At 41.2% G+C, this 15,419-nt stretch overlaps 1 protein-coding gene across 4 annotated transcripts in view; it reads left to right on the forward strand.

Moving 5' to 3' along the window:
* LOC148892032 (VPS10 domain-containing receptor SorCS3-like) overlaps positions 1-15,419 on the forward strand; it is a 181,753-nt gene that overhangs the window by 74,942 nt on the left and 91,392 nt on the right. For all 4 annotated transcript variants that reach the window (XM_089005560.1, XM_089005559.1, XM_089005558.1 and 1 more), the window contains exons 3-4: positions 8,023-8,122; positions 11,655-11,813. In XM_089005560.1, coding sequence (XP_088861686.1) covers positions 8,054-8,122; positions 11,655-11,813 — 228 coding nt within the window. In that variant the 5' untranslated portion in view covers positions 8,023-8,053. The remainder of the gene's footprint in view (positions 1-8,022; positions 8,123-11,654; positions 11,814-15,419) is intronic.

Genomic DNA, 15,419 nt, shown 5'->3' on the forward strand with positions numbered 1-15,419 from the left:
AACATGTATGCCACATTTGTGCCAAACATGATTTTCCAAAGGTAATTTTTATTGAGTTGTTGTTATGGAAATAATGATTACATATGTGCTTATTCTGTCATTGTATCAAAGTTTCCAGTGCACAAGCTAAATGGCAGGATGTCAGTGAGGGACAAAGGGACTTACTGTTCGTTTGAATGGACTGTCTTCCACTGATCATTGGCTGAGCCCTAAATTAATTTGCATTAATTGTTAATCTACAGCAAGTGGCACATATTTTCTGAATCTTTTTTTTTTTTTTTTCTCGGTCGGGTCACAAGGGCTTGGGGGGCAGTACTGCAGCCTATCCCTGTTGTTGTCGGGCAATCGGCTGGGGAACACTCTGAATCAGTTGCTAGTCAATCACAGGGCAGACAGACAAACAGCCACCCGCTCTCACACTCACACCAATGGACAATTTAGAATGTTTGTCTATGTAAGATCTCAGTCGTACAGGAGTGGTCCATCGATTAAAATGTTTCTTCAGCCGTCATCTGTACTTCTTTGAAAGTGTCGGACGTTTCGCTTCAGCAAACAGTTTGCTGACAAAGTTTCTGGGAAAAGAAGCGAAACGTCCGACACCTTCAAAGAAGTACAGATGACGGGTGAAGAAACGTTTCCGTCAATTTAGAATGTTCAAATTATCCCTGCCATGCATGGAATGAACTCCTGAAGGCAATGGGGAGAACATTCAAACTCCATCCAGAAAGGCCAGAGATTGGATCCAAGCCAGTACCTCTGCACTGACAGGTCTGCTTAATTTAAATATAACAATTATGAATTGAATGGCAACAGTGTGTTTTGACTAGTGGGCCTGCATCGAAAGCATTCATTTATTCATTATCCGAACCGCACACAAAGACCAGCAAACAACCACCCCGCTATATGTTTTTGAAATATGTGAAGAAAATCAAATAGAAAGCTTGATTGTAATATATTTTCAAATGTCTAAACCAAATCTCCACCCTCTAATCCAAACCTCCCTGTCTCGCTTATCAGAAAGTTTTCAAACTGGCTTGCTTTAACACCTGCCCCCTCAACAACATATAACTCGTTTTACACAAAATACATAACTGATAATAACGCAGAGTTCCTCTTTATCACTGAAACCTGACACAAAAACACTTGACTTCTCTCTCATCAATGCCAGCCCTCCTGGATACACACACATCAACAAGCCCCGCCTCACTAGGCAAGATGGTGGGATGGCCGCAGGCCATAAAAGAGAATAAAATCAGCACTGTATTCACTTCACCCACTGAGTCATTTGAACATATCACCTTCACATTTCCTGGTCCCTTGCCCCTAGTCATTGCTGTTATATACCGTCCATTGAAGTTCAAAGCATCTTTTTTCTCATCATTTGCTAAGTTTGACACATAGCACTCACCTATCACACCTTCCTTTCTGCTCCTTGGTGACTTCAACCTCCTCATTTTTATCCGACTTGTCATCCAAAATTCGCATACTCTCCAGTTAACTAAGCCTCTCACCCACACGCCCTCCCTTCTTACCTGCCTTCATCCAATTCACAATAGCTGAGCTCATCAGCATCATATCAACAATTCACACTGGAAACCATCCCATCTTCCTTCGCCACACACTGCTTTCCCAACACCCTCACGCTATCACGAACATTGTCAATTCCTTCCTCAACTTTTCCGAACTCCCCTCCTCAATTAAACAGACTGTTGTAACCCCCATCATCAAAAAACCCTGACATCCAGAGCAACTTCTGACACATCTTCAACCTCCCCTTTCCTTCCAAAGTCATAGAACATGTCGTCACATCCCAAATTAAAGCCAATCTAGACAATCGCCAATTCCTTCAACAATATCAATCTGAATTCCACACACCAGTGTGCACTGAAATCACCCTCTTCAAAAGTACCAATGACCATCTCCTCTCCTCGGATTCCAGCCTACCCTCCATCTTCATCTCCTTGACCTTACAGCTGCCTTTGACACCATTGAAAAAAAATCCATCCTACTCTCTCTTCTACAATCCTGAAACAAAACATCTCCGCCTGGGTGGCCGACAACTTCTTCAAGAAAAATTTAACAAATGTTTTTTTTTTCCAAATCACACGTTTGCTTTATTTAATAAAGCACACGTTTGAACAAAGATTTTGAAATGGGTATAAATTATTCCCATTTCAAAATCTCACCTGATTCGTACTTCCAGACTTTCCCGAGAATTATAAGGTCATTCATTTGCATATCATTTTCCAAAGTAGATGCACTGAACCTCAGCCCCTATTCAAAAGAAGCTAACATAATTTATGACGTTACAAAACGTAAACGTACATTATCCCGTGACTTGAGAGTTGAGAAATTAAATTTATTATCAAAAGCATCGTGGGAAGAGGAGTTCACGTGAGGGCCAATTTAGAGTGTTCAATCAGGGATAATATGAGCAAATCGTATTTGCTTGTTCGACTAGTGATGCCTGGCTATAGACCAAAGGAGCATGCACTGCTGCAAGTCAGTCAGATGAGGGCCTACGACAGGCACACGTCAATTGCCTTCTTCCTCCGACCAAGACGGCAGTCCCAATAAAGAACCTCAACTCTATCTAGAAGTTGTATCATTTTCCGAACCCGCTTACACAAAGCAAAACAAAATTAGCCTGCCATGAAAGTTTTTGGGATGCGGGACGAAACCAGAGGATCTGTAGGAAAACGACGCGGGCCCGCGGAGGGCATGCAAACTCCACACAAGGGAGGCCAGAGCGGGATTTGAACTCACGACCATTGCACTGCGAAGTCGGAATACTAACCACTCGCCCCATTATTATTATCATTTTAAAAACAAAAACACTTTGGATTTGACTTCCCTGTTGAATGTTCAGACAAAAAAGGGAAAATAACATTACTTTCTGGTCTGCATCATAAAATATATGAAGTGGATCAATATCAAATACAGTAAAGTCTCATTATATCGATATCGGTTATATCGATAGTCCCGCTTATTACGATACTATTTCTATGCACGCACAGAGAAAATTACATGCGCACAGGGTCGGATATATCGATATTTTTCGGACTCCCTAGAATATCGATATAACGAGACTTTACTGTATAGGAGGAAAAATGAGGAATACTTCCACTGCCACCTACTGTGCACCATTCTACACTTTTGTCCACGACTGCCGAATCTCTCCAATGAAGTACTCAGTCTCCATATGTTACTTGTCCACGTCAACGATCAGACCTGCGGTCCAAATATCTGAAGTCTGGCATCATCTGAAGACTGAGATCATGAGTGGCCTGCATCTTTTTCTGTGTGACTGGGTGAGGATGTTGCTTGTTCACTTTTAAAAATAACGATAAATAGTCGGGAGGGTTCACTTTGTCATCATATTATAAGTTTTAGGTCACCTGTGAACATTCACTCTGAAAAGAATATGAATGTTTAAGAATTTAAACACTAACCGTCAGCTCGGACGTCGTGAAATATGTATTTCATCTGGGAGCAAAATTTAAAGTTTAATACCTTATTTAAATCATGGAAAAGCATCTTAGTACCTGGTGAGCATTTCAAGTAAGATACCTTCCAACCACTGTCAAGGTTGACTGAAGAACAGGAGAATTAAGTGGATCCATGTCAAATGTTGACACAGAGAAAAAGTCCCAAGAGTCGGCCCCTCTGTGCCTTTAGGGCATTTCCTTTCATACATTTCTGTGGAACCACATTGTTTTGGTGTTCAGGCAACATTATTGTTGGTTTCAAATTCTTGTTTCTCTCCTGGTTCGGTCTTCAACGAAGTTCTGTGATGAAAATATCAGTGACGACGATAGATGGTGAACAAAAAATATATAATAACATAATATGTTTACTAATCTAAGCATGAAATAACGTAATATGTTTACTAATGTGCATAAGCACCCTACCATTCCCTCCTGTTGCACATTTAAACATCAGTTCATACACTTCCAAAACAGTTTTCATGCATGCACGTCATACTAACTGCACAGGGAACCAGTCTTTATTTTTACTTTACTTTACTTTACTAATCTAATCTAATCTAATCTAATCTAATCTAATCTATCTAACATTATCTAACCTAATCTAACTAACACCATGGAGAAGGCGAAAAACCTCTATCACAACTTTGCTGCTGTGATATACAACCTCTCCATTTGTCTCATCTCATCTCATTTTCCGTACCGCTTATTCCTCATTAGATCTGTGTAAACTCTCAGTCGTACAGGAGTGGTCCATCGATGAGAAGGTTTCTTCAGCCGTCATCTGTACAAAAGTGAAGGTTTCGGACGTTTCGCCTCCTATCCAAGAGGCTTCGTCAGCGAACTAAAGTCTGACTGGTCGTATCGGCCCCATTTATATATCCCTAATGTCCAGACCTGGTGGCGCCGGACACAGCTATGATAGGTCCCTACTCTCAGGTTGGGGGAGGCGCGGGACCCCCCCCTGTGGCCCCACTGATTGTTCCTACATTCCTGACTAACGATTGGCCTATTACCACCAGGTAACCTATTACACCAGGTCTGGACATTAGGGATATATAAATGGGGCCGATACGACCAGTCAGACTTTAGTTCGCTGACGAAACCTCTTGGATAGGAGGCGAAACGTCCGAAACCTTCACTTTTGTACAGATGACGGCTGAAGAAACCTTCTCATCGATATTCCTCATTAGGGTCGCGGGGGTTGCTGGAGCCTATCTCAGCTGTCTTCGGGCACGAGGCGGGGGACACCCTGAATTGGTTGCCAGCCAATCGCAGGGCACACGAAGACATACAACAGTCACTCTCACACTCACACCTAGGGACAATTTGGAGTGGTCAATCTGCCTGCCATGCATGTTTTTGGAGTGTGGGAGGAAACCGGAGGACCCGGAGAAAACCCACGTGGGTCCGGGGAGAACATGCAAACTCCACACAGGGAGGCTGGACCGGGACGCGAACCGACGACCTCTGCACTGTGAAGCCGGTGTGCTAACCACTCGACTACCGGGCCGCCACCCTCTCCATTTGTGAGGCGTTTAAATTTTATTGAGGAAAACTCCTTCTCGGCTCACCGTTTCTTTTTTTGCTTTTGTTTGTTGGAGCAACCACACTCTGGCCATGGTGTCCTATTCCTAGCTACAACACAGGGTTAAGCCTGGAATAATACAACCAATGACTAAGAAAATAAATACAATCACAATTGCGAAAGGGATAAACATTCTGAGCACAGTCCTATACCAAGGGCCCCCAAAGAGCCCGTCAAAGATCCACAGGTGATCAAGCCGTCCATCTTTGGCCATGGCATCTCTGAGATCCCTGATAACAGACAAAGCATTAGTCATGTTTATGGAATTTGCTTCTTTGGGTATGTACGTACAAAAAGTGTCACCCACCATAGCACAGACGCCCCCTTGTGGGGCTGTCAAAATGTCCAAAACCGTTCTATTTTGCAGCACCATTTGTCTAATTGCTGCAATTTCTGTGATCTGCATTTCATCCATTTTCATGCTGCCATTTACAAACACTTGATATCTGTAATCAATTGTTTCAATTCGTAGCATGTTTTTTGCCACTCCAATTTGCGGCAAAAGAGCTAACATTACCTTACTACTGTACTATGGTGTTTGAATTGTTATGGAACATCAGTTTTCCAGATCAAATTATGGGGTTTAAACGATATTCTTCTCTTCACATGATGCACTGAATGACTGGTGACGATGAAAGTATTGTCGGTTACAGTAACAGGTGGACACAAACCGTAGGCACGCGGAGGAATAAAATAATATACTTTCCAACCGCATAACCACCAAAGATGTGAAGATACGGGCAAAACAGTGACATTAGTGATTAACGGTAGCACATATAAACATCTATCCTCATCTATAAAACCCAAATTTTGACCCATACTGTACATTGTAACGCATAATGGTAATCGCAACCCGCTCTCGGTCATAACTTGGTTAATTGGTTCCAAAAGAGTATCTAAACCTGGAACAATCTCTCATTTCGAAGCGTTGCGAAGAACAGCAAAATGTTGATCGGGTCTATGCAAAGATATGAACAAATATGCAGCTCTAGCCATTCTCTCTCTGAATACCTTCGAATAATTACTTTTCCTATTTTGCTTAGCAATTAGTGTAGCATAACGATACCACGTGTTCGAGAATAACGGATTCGAGTCATGTTTTTCTCCTGCAAACAGTTGATATAATACGTCCATGACACCTGGACTTTGGGCTGTTTTGTCAGATGGCTCCACCCAGGCTGACAGTCTGATGTGCGGTTTATGGTGGAAAGGTGATGTCACAACGGGTAACGCCACAGATGACATCATACATACAGTTACGGGAAAACCAATGTGATGTTCAGGAAGCCCAGGACAGAGTCTCAAGTCCATGCATCCTGCAACGTTGTGGGTGATGATAGCAAGTTGGATTTATGTCATAGTGCCAGTTGGGGGATCCCTAGCTATCTTGACGACAGTTCGTGCTGCTTCTTGGTCACAGCTATCTCAAACCCGTTTTGTGTCGGGATTGGTATGGACCACAACGGAATCCCAACCAGTGGTCCAAGCCTTCCCTAACTTGACACGAGTGTACCAAGAACCATGAGGATAATCGCTTCCATTTTGTCGTGCTTTTCGTTCACTAGGACGTTAAGGGGAAACAAGCTAAAGGGAAACGAGCCTATTCCTGCAGCATGTAGAGGCAGGCAGGCTACAGGATGTGCCATGTTTGGGCACTTATCTGACGTCGCTGGATAGAATAGTGGACTTTCGCAGGCTGAAGGAGTGGGGGGCTTTACGTGTTTCATCTGGAGTGCCCCCACGAGTCCGTACAGGAAGATGATGTGGACCAAACCCATAGCTAGTGAGTAGTTTGGCTCCGCCCGTCTTCCACCTGCTCAGGATCCGGTTGGTGAACGATCGTGCAATGGCTTTGATGCACCCAGGTGGCTCTTTCGGTGATTTTGATCGCAGTTGGCGTTGTGATCAGCACGGTGAATGGCCCCTGCCACTTTGGTGCAGACCAGGTCTTCCTCTTGATTGCCTTGATCAGCACCTCGTCTCCAGGGCGCAGCCTCTGTTCCTGTGAAGGGAACAAAGAGGACTGTGGCAGTACACATGCAGACTGGACCTCTCTTGTTGTAAACATTTCACACAACCATTTTGCCAACAAAGCACCTGGATTTGATTTATTCACTTACCAGGGCACACCTTCCCATAATGGGAGGATGAAAGGTCTGCCATGCAATATCTCGAAAGGCGTTAAGCCGTTATTAGTGGGTGTTACTCTCATACATAATTTTACCAAAAATAGACATTCTGGCCATGGTTTGCCTGTTGTCTCCATGGTTTTTCGAAGTCGATTCTTAATTGTACCATTCGTGAAACCATGGGGAAACAGTAGTTGAAGCTAGACTAAGAGCAGAAGTGAACATTTGTGAGCAGCACAATGGGTTCATGTAAAAAAAAAAAAAAGAGTACGACAGGTGAGGTGTTTGCTTAAAAAATGCTGATAGAGAAGTACAGATAAGGTCAGAAGGAATAGCACTGTGTCTTTGTAGATCTGGAGAAAGCATATGGCAGGGTGCCCAAAGATGAGCTGTGGTATTGCATGAGGAAGTCTGGAGTGACAGAAAATTATTTCAGAGCGGTACAAGACATGTATCATGACTGTAAGACAGTTGTGAGGTATGCTGTCGGTGTGACGGAGGAATTCAAGGTCGAGGTAGGAATCCACCAGGGGGCAGCTCTGAACCACTTTTTATTCACTATTGTGATGGACAGGCTGACAGACGATGTTAGACTATCTTGTTTTCTATCCTTTCACCCCCACCCCAACCCCATCCCTTTTCAATTGCTGCTGTGGGCTGCAAATTTCCCCATTGTGGGACGAATATAGGTTTTATGATTCTGATTCGAATCGTGGACAACATATAATTATGATGATTCTGTAATATTAATATGGCTACTGTATTCCTTGGAGCCTATTGACAATATGTTTCTTTTTCTTTTTTGGGTGGGGGGTTTCAGATCTTCTGATTCTGGCTCCACATATGAGAAAATGAATGACAAAGTTGGATTCAAGACAGTTCTGAGCTACCTTTATGTCTGTCCAACCAACAAGAGAAAGGTAAGATGCTGCATGGTTTTCTCACCTGTATTTATTTTCAGTGTGATGACAAAAATGAATGTTTGAAACTTTGTCGTTGATTAACATCACATTTGGATTATTTTGATCACCAATTACACTTAAACCACTCTTAAAGTGCAGTGATCAGATATCTATTTTCTACTATCTGTCTAAAAATTCTGGATGAAATCAAAGACATGCATTATTGTTCCTCAAATATTAGTGTTAGCAACCTTTGTAATACAGGTGCTCCTTGAGTCATAAATGTCCAATTGATGAATATTTGTACTGATATTTTAGGTGGCCAGCATGACTTAGAAAACAAAAATATTATCAACCATCCTCTGAACCCTTCATAAGTAAAATAATAAAATATGTCGCACATTGGATTGTATTGTATTAGATGTACCTTTATTCGTCCTGCAGTGGATACATTTACATTTCACAGCAACAAAGTTACGAAAGGAAGAGGAAAGGAAAGAAAGAAGTTGAAAAACAAAATACAGGAGCTGCTGGAAAGGCAGCCACCCTCGCGGCGCCATCTTGAAATAAAAAGAAAAAACGAAATAACATATAACATCAGATAGTGTTTAGATCTATTTTTTTACAAATTGAAGATTTGAAAAAAAGTGAATTTATTAAACAGAGAAAAAGTAAATACAATTTCAAGAAATAAGCATTTAATTATTTATTTGTCTCTTTATTTGTTTAGTTATTTATGTTGTATTACGTACTATCACGCCATTCATCCATTGACGACTGTCACGGTTTGCGAGGTGGTGATGGCGGGTGCGGATCCTAAAAGCAGGCAGGAGGGAGCAGGAGGTTGTTTGACAAATTGTATTAAAATAAAGGTCAGCAGGAACAAAATGTAAAACATCAAAATGATCTGAACAGAAAAAAGTATCAAAAGAAAACCAAGTGTAAAAGTCGGCCAAGGTTAAACAAACACATGCACAGCATGCAATTGCAGACAAAGCATGCAACAAACAATGAACCGACACCGGATGGTCGTGCCAGGAGTCCTTTTAAGTGTCACTGATTAAAACGACCAGAACCTGCGAGGCTGCAGGCAGGGCTAACGTCGCTACCCGTTGGTCGCCAATCCGAACGTGGCAGTCCGCCACTGATCGGGACGACCAGCACCTGTGCAGGTGCAGGTGGGGCCGACAGCGCCGCCCGTTGGTCGCCAACCAGACCATGACAACTACATCTGTGACACATCATCAGCCAGTGACGGTCAAGCGGGCGAGTCATAACTCATTGACACGTTGAGTTGGGTGTATTTCACTCTCCAGGGCAGAGGCTCAATCAAACCCCTGAGACCGCCTTACCCTAGGGTTCAATCGAATCCATGTTAAGAACAACTATCCTAGTGCTAGCACATTGTTGCAAGAAATTATTATTTTTGTGGGTACATGGGTTTATGGGCATGGAGGCAAGTTATCAGTATCAATGAACAAATTGAACAGTAACTTTTTTTAACTCTCACCTCCAATAAAATGTATGTGCTCAACATTTAACTACAAACAATTTGGTTTGGATTTGGATTCGCCTTTATTAGTCTAGCAGTGGAAAAATTTACATTTCACAGCAGCAAAGTTATGAAAGGAATCTTGTTTTCCTTTCGGCTTTTCGGTTCGCCACAGCAAATCAGTATTCTCCATCTTTAGAGGTTTCGAATGAAAGTAGAAAAACAAAATACATGAGCTGCTGGAAAGGCGGCCACTATCGTGGCGCCGTCTTGAAGTCAAAACAACAACAAAAAAAAAACTAAACAACAAATATCATGACAACACAAAGACACAGAAAGTCATTCATTCTTAAGCACTTTCTGTACCCTCTTTGTTACACAAAGCAGTTCCACATGAAAGAGGAGAGGATCAAAGCGTCTCTTCACCAGTAGATCGGGGACATCATGGTGCACGTCAACTACAGGCTAAATGTTGAAAGCAAACACGCAGCTGTAGCATCCATTGACGAAGAGATTGTCTCACATCTCCTGTCTCACATAAATCCGCTTCAATTCCAAGCCGCGACAGTTCCACATGCGCATCAGCGCTCTGCTCTGACGCTCCTTCTTATCGCGGGCTCCTCAAGCCGTACATTCATCTAGCTGCAAACTGTCCAACAGCACTGACCTTTCCACTGAACAAAGCGGAATTTGCAGCAAAGGATAAAAATCTATGCATGTACACTACACTTCAAATGTTTTCCAAAACTGAGATGTGCCCTTTTTTGGCGTCTTTTGTATTTTGAATAAAATGAAAACTGTTTGGACCGTTCTTAAGTCTGTGATCACTTAAAAAAATGCTTTATCCACTGTTTTATCAATGACAATAATAATTAGAAATACAGTAATAGACATTGTTGGTATTTTTTAATTTCAAGAAAACAAATAGAATGGCACTTCTTATCATTTCAGTTCAGCAGACCTGGGGTGTGTAGGGGCTGATAAGCTTGGGTAATAAGGTGTCGCGAGGTCATTTAAAGATTTTAAAATAAATAATAAGATACTGAAAAAAATACCCTCTAAAATGTATAGTGAACACTAGTCACTTTGCTGCTGTGAAATGTAAATTTCTCCACTGTGAGACTAATAAAGGTATTCTGATTCTGATTCTGATTCTGATTCCAATCCAATCCAATCCAATCCAAACCAATGAAGGGATGTCAGAGTGTTAGTTATATGCTCCCTCTTACCAGTCAAGTTTTTCATTCAATAATTTTGTTAAAATAATCACGATGTGCATGGCCGTTTTACATTCAATCATTTCATCAATGGTATTTTGTTGTTGTAAATTTGACATGCCGCAGTACCTTTTCTCTCCACAAAGGTAAATCATTCTGTCCATTCATCCTAATGTGTACCTCTTAACTTTTTTTCTATCTCATTTGTCGAATTGTTCAATTTGAACTAATAACCAAGTGAGCTGTAAAATGGGGTGTTTAATTGTTTCTACAGCAACTGCCAACGTAGGTCAGTATCTTCCATTTAAAATTGGTCCTGCTGCCAAATGTATCCGTGAACGGGACATGAACAGCAAAAAAATTGATGAGTCGATTAAACAAGCAACAATATTTTGTTTAATCTCTGAGCCAGAAACAATCACATGTTGCTCGCGAGCCAGAGGTTCCTGACCCCTGCTTGAGTACCTCTACTAATTCAATGATCTTGTCACAGTTTGGCCAGAACCCAACATTAGGCCAATCAAACAAGATCAATTGTAGTTACTTGGTATTTTTAATATTAGTGTTTACATTTGTTTTGTTGGATTGCCCACTGTTCTTGTTTATTTCCAGAAGTGGGCAATTAACACCATTTTGCCAGCCAGTCATACATCATTCTTCTGTTTCCTAGGCAACTCCTCCCATTGTCAGTCCATCATTTTTGTCAAATCGATCAAAACTGAATTTATCATTCCGTCATGTTATATTTCTTTTGCTTTTGACCTCGCTGATGTCAATAAATTTCACTGGTGGTCCTTTCAAAAAGAAAAAAAGAAAAACAAACATGTTTTCTCTCTCTCAGATTATGGTGTTGACTGATCCTGAGTTTGAGAGTAGTGTGCTAATCAGCTCTGATGAAGGAGCCAGCTACCAGAAGTACCGCCTAACTTTCTACATTCTAAGCCTATTATTCCACCCTACTGAGGAGGACTGGGCCTTAGCTTACAGTCACGATCAGAAGGTAAGATTGAGCGAGAACTGAGTATTCATTCAAAATCAACAAAGAGGACAGTCCCCCTCCAATGTACTTGTCAAATGTGGTCAAACTCAGCCCAGCCTGTGTTTTAACTTCTGCACCTACTGTTTTTGCTCATTTGAGTTGATGGCAGTCTGGATTTCCTGTGGCACTACACGTCTCCTTTTTTTAAATATCTGTAATTGCGATCACTCTGCAATATCCACAATGATGCCCTCACCTTCACAAACAGAAATCATATTGTATCTGAAAAAAAAGGTTATAGTATACACCTCATTCTTCTGACATTTTTTATTATGCTTAGAATATCTTGTTTTTATCATTCCACCCCCCATCCTCATCCCCTTTCAAAGTGCTGTTGTGGAGTGCAAATGTACCCACTGTGGGATGATTAAAGGCTTTATGATTCTGATTCCTGTATAGTACATGATGTCAAAAGCGATTGATTGCTAGCTCATTTTGATCTGATGAGGTCTTGTCATGTTCAGATTCGGCAGCAGGTGGTGGGTTTGTGCTTGCTTGCTTGTAACACACCTCCAATCTCCCATTTATTCATCGGGGATTTAAGGAGTGTCATTATCCCATTTATTTGCAGGTGAATTTCCACTGCTCGTGCCCGAGGTTTGGTATTTCGAAATCTTGTTCTTGTAGCTCTCGGTCCAATGTTGTTCATTATTCCAATTCTGATTGTTGATTATTCTTATTACAATTCTGATTTTTCATTATTCTGTGCATTTGTGAATTGGGTACGTCTAATTTCGTTTTGTAGTCCCCGTTTTTTCTCCTTGTGCAAGTACGTTTTGTCTTTGCGTAGTTTGTAATTCCTGGTCCTTATTTGACCAGCACTTTGAGTTTGATATTTGTCGATGCTTATTTACGCCACCAGATTACACGTTTTGTATGGTACGCATGTCTCCATCTGCTGTTTTGGGATCCAGCTACTTATTTCGCTCCAAACAAAGTGATACTTCAATTCGCTTAGTTTGGTTGAACATGCAAGTATTCAAGGCATCAGTAACAGTAAAATGTCCCCCAATCCAATGATTCCATGGTTCATGGTCATTTATTCCGTGTTACAGCTTGGCCAAAACAAACATGCGGATCAAACCTCTAAAGATGGAGGACATTGATTTGCTGTGGAGACCCCTTTAAGGGAAAAGCCGAAAGAAAAAGAAGAAGAAAGCCTTACAGTGAAACTCGGTGGGAGCTACTCTGCACGGAAACAAATAATTGTGTCAAACAGTGTTGTGTAAACCTGGTTGACACTATTAGAAAGAGACAAATATACAAACCGGAGTAAACACCTACATTCAAATCAAGCTTTTTAATCCATGTTCCAACAAGGTTTCCTCGTTATGAGCAAAAATGCTCTACTCAGCTTCCATTATGTGTTACACTGCCACATAGCCACATCTCACTGAGAAAATACATACATATTACATACATAATAAATACATCCTCAGTAATGAAGACTGTTCAAGCAGTCTGTATGGTGTCACCTCGAAACACATTTGGGTCTTATCCATGTCGTCAGATGCTTTTTGTATTTGCATCATCATTCTGAAATTGGCACCCAAAACTCAAAAATAAAAGCACCAGAAGACATTATATATATATACAGTAAAGTCTCGTTATATCGATATTCAAGGGAGTCCGAAAAAATATCGATATAACCGGGACTATCGCTATATCCGACCCTGTTTGCATGTAATTTTCTCCATGCGTGCATAGAAATAGTATCGATATAACCGGGACTATCGATATATCTGATATCGATATAACGAGACTTTACTGTATATATAGTATAGTTTTTGCTTTTTTGAATGTTGCTGTGCCGATGACCATTTTGTGTTTGGGAGCCTTTTACTGAGCGAGTTGCTTGTTCTGTAGCCACAAAGGGACATATGTCTTCTTGTGCCGGTCCCAAGCCCGGATAAATACAGAGGGTTGTGTCAGGAAGGGCAGCCGACGTAAAAGCTTGGCCAAAACAAACATGCGGATCAAACGTCTAAAGATGGAGGACACTGATTTGCTGTGGCGACCCCTTGAAGGGAAAAGCCCAAAGGAAAAGAAGAAGAAACAACTTTTAAACTGTAATTTTAGCGTGTAACGAACTAATGGTTTTCAACTGTGTCACTCTAAATTTATTCTGCAGTGAGGTAATGTTAGGCCAGGGGAAAGCTTTCAGTACTTGCGTGCCGGGATGAAATTCTATTCAGTACCACACCACAATTCATGATGAATAGAGTGGAGCAAGCTGTACAAATTTGCTTTGTACATTTAAAAAAAAATAAAACTAAAACACTGAACACAATGAGTGAAGAGTAAGGATCAAGTCAGTTTTCTTTTTGATTGGTAAATTACACCTCTTGAAGCATTTGGCACATTTCTCCAATTGTGCTGTTCGTAACATCTGGTGACCTTACAAAAAGATTCCTCTCGATGAGATTATAGTGACTTGCCTGAGTGGGCAGAGTCAACATCACATGACAAATTTAAATGCTGACTGAACGAAAGAAAGGTGGGTGATTACAGCAATGGCGAGCATCACAGTCGCCCGATTTCTCTTTAAGCAGTATGTGCACAGAGAAATGCTTTCGCTTAATAAGATTGACACATTCGAATGTAAAGTTATGCAAATAGGTGCATATTTATTCTTCAAAGACTGACTGTGGATATTATGACAATTCCTTCTCAGGTTCAGTAGGGATAATGAGCTATGTGTGTGTGGTTGGGGAAATGCATGTAATTGTGTGCACGAGCCTGTACATGCACAAGCCTACATGAGCCGTGAAATAATATGTGCTATTAAGATGTTTAATTTCACTGAAATATCACTGTTTTTTTTTTTCAAACGAGTGGAAGCACTATGTAACTGGAATGGGATAAGTGAGTGAGTGATAGAAAAACATGTTTGTGTCATGTAAATGTTTAGGAAATTTCATCATTATACATAATTGCAAAATTGTAATTCAGGTTTTCATAGTAACTACTACGGTGTAATCTTCTTTTTCTTTTCCTTCTGGCTTTTCCCGTCAGGGGTCGCCACTGCGAATCAGTCCTCCATCTTCAGAGGTTCGATTCGCATTTTTGTTTTGGCCAAGCTTTTACATCGGATGCCCTTGCTGACACAACCCTCTGTATTTTTCCGGGCTTGGGACCGGCACAATAAGACACTGTCTTGTGTCCCCTTGTGGCTACAGAACAAGCAATTCGAATGAGCTTATTACGGTGTAAAGAAAATGTTTTCCAGGCATGAACTGAGCCATCATTGGAGCACATTGAGTTTAAAATACCACTTAATGGCCCAGCACACCAACCCCTCATCTAAAGGGCTGTTCGCACGGCACACATTTGGTGCTGCACCAATGTATTTTGTTGCTATCCATCTTTCACCGGTGTAAATTGTGTGGAGCGTTCACACATAAAAACTGCTTACTAAAGTGAAGTGCGTTGTTCTGCTGCAGTGCTGTACAAGAGTAATAATACAAAAATATAACATGCACATATGTCAAGTGTACTTCATTTTCCCCGCCTTCTTCGTGACGTTTTCAATAATGATACTTCTCCAGAAAAATCAACAATCAGTAA

This window comes from Hippocampus bargibanti, linkage group LG10 (genome assembly GCF_051943395.1).
Source record: "Hippocampus bargibanti isolate YZ-2025 linkage group LG10, ASM5194339v1, whole genome shotgun sequence".
NCBI classification, from domain to species: domain Eukaryota; kingdom Metazoa; phylum Chordata; class Actinopteri; order Syngnathiformes; family Syngnathidae; genus Hippocampus; species Hippocampus bargibanti.